Source organism: Manis pentadactyla, chromosome 9 (assembly GCF_030020395.1).
Source record: "Manis pentadactyla isolate mManPen7 chromosome 9, mManPen7.hap1, whole genome shotgun sequence".
NCBI lineage: Eukaryota > Metazoa > Chordata > Mammalia > Pholidota > Manidae > Manis > Manis pentadactyla.
The window spans coordinates 21978301-21987927 of NC_080027.1; the positions used below are offsets into that span (position 1 = coordinate 21978301).

Below are 9627 nucleotides of genomic sequence, written 5' to 3' on the forward strand. Positions count from 1 at the left end.
TTTAGATTTTGTGTTTCGTCCTTGGTCAGTCTTGGAAGGTTGTATTTTTCTAGGAAGTTGTCCATTTCTTCTAGGTTTTCTGGCTTGTTAGCATATAGGTTTTCATAGTAGTCTCTAATAATTCTTTTTATTTCTGTTGGGTCCATTGTGATGTTTCCTTTCTCGTTTCTGATTCTCTTCATGTGTGTTGATTCTCTTTTACTCTTAGTAAGTCTGGCTAGAGGTTTATCTATTTTGTTTATTTTCTCGAAGAACCAGCTCTTGGTTTCATTGATTTTTTTCTATTGTTATATTCTTCTCAATTTTGTTTATTTCTTCTCTGATCTTTATTATGTCCCTCCATCTGCTGACTTTAGGCATCATTTGTTCTTCTTTTTCCAATTTTGACAATTGTGACGTTAGACTATTCATTTGGGTTTGTTCTTCCTTCTTTAAATATGCCTGGATGGCTATATACTTACCTCTTAAGACTGCTTTTGCTGCATCCCACAGAAACTGGGCCTTTGTGTTGTTGTTGTCATTTATTTCCATATATTCCTTGATCTCCATTTATTTTGGTCATTGATCCATTGTCTATTTAGAAGCGTTTTTTTAAGCCTCCATGTGTTTGTGAGACTTTTTGCTTTCTGTGTCCAATTTATTTCTAGTTTTATACCTTTGTGGTCTGAAAAGTTGGTTGACAGAATTTCAATCTTTTGGAATTTACTGAGGCTCTTTTTCTGGCCTAGTATGTGGTCTATTTTAGATAATGTTCCATGTGCACTTGAGAAGAATGTGTATCCTGTTGCTTTTGGGTGTAGAGTTCTATAGATGTCTATTAGATCCATCTGTTCTACTGTGTTGTTCAGTGCCTCTGTGTCCTTACTTATTTTCTGTCTGGTGGATCTATCCTTTGGATTGAGTGGTGTGTTGAAGTCTCCTAAAATGAATGCATTGCATTCTATTTCCCCCTTTAGTTCCGTTATGATTTTTTTCACATATGCTTGTGCAACCTGTGTTGATTGCATATATATTTATAATGGTTGAATCCTCTTGTTGGACTGAGCCCTTTATCATTATGTAATGTCCTTCTTTATCTCTTGCTACTTTCTTTGTTTTGAAGCCTATTTTGTCTGATACTAGTACTGCAACACCTGCTTTTTTCTCCCTATTTGCATGAAATATCTTTTTCCATCCCTTAACTTTTAGTCTGTGTATATCTTTGGGCTTGAGGTGAGTCTCTTGTAAGCAGCATACAGATGGGTCTTGTTTTTTTATCCATTCAGTGACTCTGTGTCTCTTTTTGGTGCATTCAGTACATTTGCATTTAGGGTGATTATTGATAGGTATGTACTTATTGCCATTTCAGGCTTTAGATTCATGGTTACCAAAGGTTCCAGGTTACTTTCCTTACTATCTAAGAGTCTAACTTAACTCACTTAGTATGCTGTTACAAACACTATCTAAAGGTTCTTTTCTATTTCTCCTCTGTTTTCTTCTTCCTTCATTATATATTAGGTATCAAATTCTGTACTTTTTGTCTATCCCTTGATTGACTTTGGGTATAGTCAATTTAATTTGGCATCTGCCTTGCAGTCAGCTGCTCCACCCTCCCTACCGTGGTTTTATTACCTCTGGTGACAGCTATCCAACCCTAGGAACACTGCCATTTATAGCAGTCCCTCCAAAATAGACTGCAGAGATAGTTTGTGGGAGGTAAATTCTCTCAGCTTTTGCTTATCTGGAAATTGTTTAATCCCTCCTTCAAATTTAAATGACAATGTTGCCGGATAAAGTAATCTTGGTTCCAGGCCCTTCTGCTTCATGGCATTAAATACATTATGCCACTCCCTTCTGGCCTGTAAGGTTTCTGCTGAGAAGTCTGCTGTTAGCCTGATGGGCTTTCCTTTGTATGTGATCTTATTTCTGTCTCTGGCTGCTTTTAACAGTCTGTCCTTATCCTTGATCTTCCCCATTTTAATTACTATGTGTCTTGGTGTTGTGTACCTTGGGTCCCTTGTGTAGGGGGATCTGTGGTTCTCCATGGCCTGAGAGACTATGTCCTTCCCCAGATTGGGGACATTTTCAGCAACTACCTCCTCAAAGACCCTTTCTATCCCTTTCTATCTCTCTTCTTCTTCTGGTTTCCCTATAATGAGAATATTGTTCCGCTTGGATTGGTCACACAGTTCTCTCAATATTATTTCATTTTTAGAGATCCTTTTTTCTCTCTGTGCCTCAGCTTCTTTGTACTCCTCTTCTCTAGTTTCCATTTCATTTATTCTCTCCTCCACCATATCCAACCTGCTTTTAATACCCTCCATCATGCTCTTCAACAATTGGATCTCCGACCTGAATTCATTCCTGAGTTCTTGGATGTCTTTCCATACCTCCATTAGAATGTTGATGATTTTTATTTTGAACTCCCTTTCAGGAAGAGTCATGAGGTCCATATCATTTAAAACTTTCTTGGGAGTTGCATTAATAATTTTACTCTGGACAGGGTTCCTTTGGCGTTTCATGTTTGTATATGGCGCCCTCTAGTATCCAGAAGCTCTATTCTGCAGCTGCTCAGTCCCTGAAGCAATGTCGGGAGTCACACTGGAGCGGTATCGGTGCACCTTTTGGTGAGGTCTGCTCTTTTCTCCAGGTGTGTGCAGTCTGATGTGATTGTTGTTCTCTCAGGATTAGTTGCACCAATTAAATTTTCTAATTGTATCCAGTTTTAGGAGGAAGCCTCTGTCTCTCCTCTCACGCTACCGTCTTTCACTTTTCATTCTTTTATAGGTCCCTTTGGAGCCTCTCCATGCACAATTGTGTCATCTAGGAATAAAGATAATATTAGTTGTTCATCACATACTCCCTTTTATTCTTTTTCTAGACTTTGTGCTAGCTAAACTCTTCTGTATAATTTCAAATAGAAGTGACTATTATGCACAACCCCATTTTGCTCCTCAAATCAATCATGGGCATGGTAATGCTGGACATGTCATCATTAACATTAACTGTAATATTGACTCTATTTAAATTTTACATTTTGTTGAACTTTATATTTTGCTATTTCATTATAGCAAGTAGGGAGGGGCTACTGAGAGCTCTGATAATGGCTTGCAGTGCTGCCTGGGTGACCTGGACTGGACTTCATAAATATTTTCAAGCACTTCTTGTGGTAATTATAAGCTTATTTTTTCCTGTTAGGTCAGTTGTCATTATATTAAACTATCTTATTTTCCCCAGAGCAAGCCCCCATTGTATTTACAAATATTTTCTCTAGAATTTTGGCTTATCTGTATAAGATAGACTGGCATATAATTAATTTTCCTTGTCAGCATTTGATATCCATGTTTCAGAGGTCCCATTAAGTTAGTTGTTGTTGTTTTTCTTTGTTTCTTTACTTTCTGAAAGAATCTTTGAATGATATTTCCTATTGCTTATGTATCAGAGAAACATCTCAACCTGGAGCTTTCTTGAAAAACATAACATTTTATCACTGTAAATTTACTCTCTTAAACATAATTAAAACCATGTAGAGATCCTAATTATTTGTATCTGTTTTAGCCTATCTTATCTCTCAAGGAACTATTCATTTCACCTAAGATATCATCTTATGAACTTTTTAATAGCTGGAAGATCTCCTATGCTATTCTACTTTTCATTCATGGTATAAAGAATTTGCATTAACTCTCTTTTTTCCTGATCATTTCTGCTACAGTTCCATCATGTTTGTGAAAATTTTTTACAATCCTACAAATTTAGAATTAATTTTTTCTTCCTACTTGTTATTTTTTCATTAAGAAATAATCCATTTTATAAAGGTAATTTGTCCCCTAATTTTGATTTCTCAAAATACTGACTGTAGCTTCCTCTAAGTTTGTGTTTACATGGTATATTGTAACTTTTTCCATATTTTTACTTTCAAGATGTCTGTGCCCCTGTATTCCTTAAACAACATATATTTGATTCTTGTATTTTATTGTTATGTGTTTTATTAATCTACTCTAGGGCTCTCAATCTAGGGAAATTTTTCCCTACGGGGGATGTTTGACAATGTCTAGAGACTTTCTTGGTTATCCCAACTGGGGAGGGGGATACTGCTGGCATTCAGTGTTTAACCTACAATGAATAGCACAGCCTCCATAACAAAAAATTATGAATCCCAAACAACAATAATGCTGAGGCTGATAAATCTTGATTGAGTTTACCAATCTATAATTGGCATAACAGATTTTGTATGAAACATTCCACTATTTGATTTATGTTTTCCCTTCTGAATTTTATTTTTTCTTTGTTGTGTTCAAATTTTGTCTTATTTGGTCTTTTAGCAACATGATTTGATTATTTTATTGGTTGTTAGAGAAATTGTAATATATATTTTCCGTATTAGAATATTTTAAAAGTGAACTATTTGCTATGTTCAACACTGAAAGAAGTTTTCAACAGTTTAATTCACTAATTCCTTCTATTCTTCATTATTTTAGTCCTCTATCTTATTTTTCCATGTGCTATAATCCCCTTATCATCATTTTTGATGTAACTTCCATCAGTCAATATTCTTTAACATTTTTCACATATTTACCCTGTGGATACCTTTCTTCAAAATGCTCTGTATTTTCCTTCTGCTTAAAACTTCTTTAAGTATGTCTTATTATAGAGTCTGAAAGAGTCTCACCTACATTTTATGATTTCTTTGAATCACTAACTCTAATTCTTACTGTTGTTCCTTTGACCACAATATGCCTATGTATGGGCTTGTCTGCATTTCTTTTAGTTGGGATCTTCTGACCTTGAATTTTGTTGAAGATTTATCAGTTTTGGGAACAGTTTAGTCACTTCTAACTCCAGGGGTAAAATATGTTTCCGACCTGGGGCAAATAAACCTTTGAAACCAAATTCAGACAAAGGGAGAAATAAAGTGGGAGAAACCTGTTTATTGCTTATAAGCAATACCCAGAAGGCCCTATAAAACTCCAAACCCTAAACCCTTAAGGGTGCCTCTTCTCCTTTCCTTGAGTGTGTACCTTTTGCCTTAATAAAGACTTCATACTGCTCAACTCATTATGTTTTGCGTCTGTGCTCTTCCAGTGGTAAGATTCGTTGCCTCTCTGCTATTTCATTCTATTCTCTAGACTTAAGCACAAGTCTTCATTCTGTCTCTGTTCTACTCCTGATAAGTAGGGAGGGGCTGCTGAGAGCTCTGATTTGGGCTTGCAAGCTCCTGTCCCCTGAGTGACCCAGACTGGACTGCAGCTATAAGATCATGCTCTTTAGTAAGCCTGCCTTAAAGTATCCTTTCTTTGCCTTTAGGAAGATCTCAGAGCATAATCTCACTCCATCCAGTGCTCTGAAGCTCCCCCAAATTCAGGGCTGTTGGGGCCTTGGTTTATACACCATGCAGATTCAAGGGGACACTGGATGCCAGGTGACATTGGCTTTAGGATTTGGCAAAGGATTTGCCCTATGCCAAGCGGGAGTTCAGTGAGCTCCCCTTTCCTCTCCCGGTCCTTTCTTGATCTCCACTGCCTGTAAGGAAGTTGTCAGTTCCTGCAATTCTCACTTACTGAATTCCTTCCTCACCTTTCACTCTGACTTCCCTGTGTCTCTGAACATAATTCCTTCCCCAAAACCTCTGTTTATTTATTTACTTGGATGCCAGGCCTGCTCAAGCCTAGAATATGGTGAGTGCCTGAGAAGAAATACCAGCATGTGTGATGAAATCTGCAGAGCATCTGCCACCAGCTCTGCTGACTCCTCTGAACCCCTTGCAGACCCTCCCGTGCCTGCCCAGCCTACATTTCCCATGGCCCCTGAATCAGTGAGCAAAAGTCAGCTCACATGTCCAAGTTTACACCTGTCTGAATTCTAATCCACTCTAGTTATCTCTTCCTTAGTAGCTGCTCAAGAGATAACGAACTTCGCTCAAGAGATAATGTCTGCATCTTACCTCAATTTTCTTCTTATTTTTAAATAAATGTTGTGTGGATCACAAGCAATTGCATCTATCCAGAATTAAAAGTGTTCGTGTCACTATATATGCACTTTCTGCATGTTTCTGTAACTGTTTATTTTGAACAATTTCAAACTTGTAGAAGAGATTTAGGAAAGATAAAAATTTGCAAGAATATTTAAAGGATCACTCATATACCCCTTAGCTACAAACACAATTTGTAATTGAGACCTTTACTTTATTACTCTTTTAATCTCTCTTACAGTCTCTACTCTTACTGTAAGTATAAATAAGTATTCAAATGTATAACACATTTATAAATACATGTATTTGTAATAATATTCATTTACAATAATAATATTGTACTATCCAATGCATAGTCACACTCTCCAAATGTTTGATCTAATGTTAGGTAATACATTCATTTTTCTCACAATAGTGAGTCTGTCCTGTGTGCTATATCATATAGGAGTATTTTGCATTTTTATCTTGTGTTATTTACATGTTTGAAATCTTTGACCTTAACAGATTTATACATAATTTTGTTTTGTATCTTGCAGAGTTTCAATATCTAACAGATATTAAAATCACATTAAACTCAATACATTTAATCTGTATCTATATGTTGTCTACATACCTATCATCTATATACCCATTATCTAGCTATATAATCCTACCTATCTATGAAACTTAGAAGTGGTATATTTATTTTCTCTTTCAAGTGACATGTGTTGTCATCTTTTGTTTGCTTCTCTGTTGAAACAAATACTGAAGTAATCTTTGCCTTCTCTCTCCCTCACCTCCTGCTGGTGCTGCATCAAAATGAATCTTGAATGTGTGCTTCTCACAAGCTTCATTGTGAGAGTTCTGGCCTCGCGTGCCATCAGTGCCCAGCTGAGTGGACGTGCAGCCTCCTGCCAGGGCTCGTCCGTCACTTCTGCCGTTCTGTGGGCTAGTTATCTTCAGTACAGCAGCCAGAGTGAGCTTGTTCATCATAAATCAGACCGTGTCATTCTCTGGCCTGACTCCTGTCCTATGCCCGTCTCTGCCCTTGGATTCAGAATCCCTGCAGATGCCCACATCGTCTGGATCCCTTTCCCTATTTGGCAACGTTGCCTGCTTTATCAGTCCTTCCCCTTTTTGCTCCACTTCTGATCATTTTGTTGCCTCTGGAACTCTCCAGGAAACCACCCCCACCCCACCCCCAGCTCTTCAGCTTTGCTCTTGGCTCTGCTCTCTTCCTAGAAAGCTCTTCCTTCAAAAATTCTCACCACATGCAGGTTCTTGCATTTAATGTATGTCTCCTAACCAATTTATCTTAGTAGGCACACAGGCTGAAAACCGTTCAGTCATGTAAACCCTTTCTTCTTTCCCCAATAGAAAAAACTGAATCATTTTTCAAGTCCCATTGGTGATTTTCATGACTATCCCTGCCTATGTCTCCTTCACTTTATTACTCACCTATAGCACTTCTTGTTTCCCTCAAAATAATTTTTTTTCATTACAGCTTCAGTATAATATTTTCCAAATTGTTCTTTGAGTTTCTAATATGTGACAATGCTGGCATCCTAGGAAATTTCCTAAAGCACACCATTTCCAATTCATTTAGGGTTTCATTATTGCTATTAAAAGAGTTCTAAAACATGTTATATTGACATTAAAGGATCTTCACACATGGTATAAATACTTGCCACACTTATTTTCTACTGCTTTTACTTAAAGAGTTCATGCTAAACCATATCCATATATGTTCTTATCTTTAAATAGTCAAAAAAATTCCTCCCCATTTACCATGTACTTCCACTGACTGTTCATCTAATAAGTAATTTTTATTCACAGTTTGCACCTTTTTAGATTTGGATCTCTCAAAATAGCTGTCACAATAAAGGTATCCAATAAAAATGTGTTGGATGAAAAAGCTATAACTGATGTGAGTTATATTTCCTAAAGACTCTAAGATGCTATTAAAATGCTTTATTTAAATACAAAACAGAAGATATATATTTTACTTGAATTATGACATTTTTACCAAAAAAATGATGGCAAAACAATCATGCCAAAGGACCATTTCAATTTTTCTGAGATAACAATGCAATTCATAAATGAATATTTTATAGTAGACTTTTGATTTGAGTCTATATCAAATTCTTTTAATTCCACAATGAGTTATTTCAGGGTCTAGCAGGAAAAATTTCTAGAAAAAAAATTTGTATCATTTCTTGAGAGAATGACCTATTAAATCAGACAAGAATGGATGATGAAGTTCAATGATTTCCAGTCTTCATGGCAAACTTAACACTCAGTTCTCAAATATCATAGGAGTATCTTGATTAGGGTTTCATGATTGTATCTGTGATACAATTATAAGGAAAATCTATATGCTAGCAGATTAATGGTTGTGAGTAAAGCCTTACACAAGATTGAGTCAAATAAGGGTTGTCTTCCACCCTAGTGATCTTTTTGCTGCATCTTTCACATCCTTATTCCTCAGGCTATAAATCAGTGGGTTTAGCATGGGGATCACCAATGTATAGAACACAGCAGAGACTTTCTCCTGTTCCAGGGAATACTTAGAACTTGGCTGGATGTAACTAAAGGTCACAGACCCGTAGAACAAGGTCACAGCAGTCAGGTGGGAGGCACAAGTGGAGAAAGCTTTGCGCCTCCCCGCGGCTGAGCGGATTCTCTGGATGGCAACAGCGATGCGAATGTAAGAGGCCATGACGACAATGAAAGTGAATGCTGCAATGACTGCAGAAAATATCAAAAGCAGCATCTCGTTGTTATGTGCATCAGAGCAGGAGAGCCTCAGAAGAGGGGGAATATCACAGAAATAATGATTCACAACGTTAGGACCACAGAAGTCTAGTCTGAGCAAACCTATTGTGTGTGTCAATGAGTTAATGAGCCCAGCCATGTAAGATACCAGAACCATATGAATACAAACCCTCTGGGTCATTATGACTGTATACAACAAGGGATTAGCTATCGCCACATAGCGGTCATAAGCCATCATAGACAGGAGGATGCACTCTGTGGTTACATACACTGCAAAAAAGAAACTTTGTAGAACACAGCCAGGAAATGTGCTGATCTTTTGCTCTGACAGAAAGTTGACCAGCATCTTAGGAGCAAAGACAGTTGAGTAGCAGATATCACAGAAAGCGAGGTTGCTAAGGAAGAAGTACATTGGAGTATGAAGTTGAGAATTTAACCAAATCAAAATAATCATCCCCCCATTGCCTAGCAGAGTGATGGAATAAATAAGGGTGAAGAGCAAAAAGAGAGGGATCTGCACATTAGGATTTTCAGTTAAACCTACCAGAAGGAATTCCTTCACAACTGTATGGTTCCACCCTGCCAGGCATTCAGGCTTATAGCAATCTTTCATCGCAGAACAGGATGATATCATTCAGATGAAAAAGCGAAATAGGATTCCTTCCATGATCTGGTACAGTAATAGAATGGAGCATTTAATTTCACCCTGTAGTTAGATGAAGAAAGGAAATGAACTTTAGCAGTGGGTCATATGAGTTTTGGCAATCCATCTATAGTGACTCGAATTTGTGGAACTGGAGACTATTTTATCCCTCACTTCTCAGTTTGTATATCATGATAACTGGGATAAGAAAATTCTCTCAGATCAAAAAAGTGTTACTTAGTTAAACTGACAGTCAACCAAGACATTCCTTACACCAAACCTC

General features: G+C 37.2%; 1 protein-coding gene across 1 annotated transcript; it reads right to left on the reverse strand.

Moving 5' to 3' along the window:
- Positions 1 to 8348: 8348 nt before the first annotated feature.
- Positions 8349 to 9281, reverse strand: LOC118907984 (olfactory receptor 1052-like). The gene has a single exon (XM_036877060.2). The coding sequence runs from the start codon at positions 9153 to 9155 to the stop codon at positions 8349 to 8351; it is 807 nt and encodes a 268-aa protein (XP_036732955.2). The 5' UTR covers positions 9156 to 9281.
- Between the last annotated feature and the right edge of the window lie 346 nt (positions 9282 to 9627).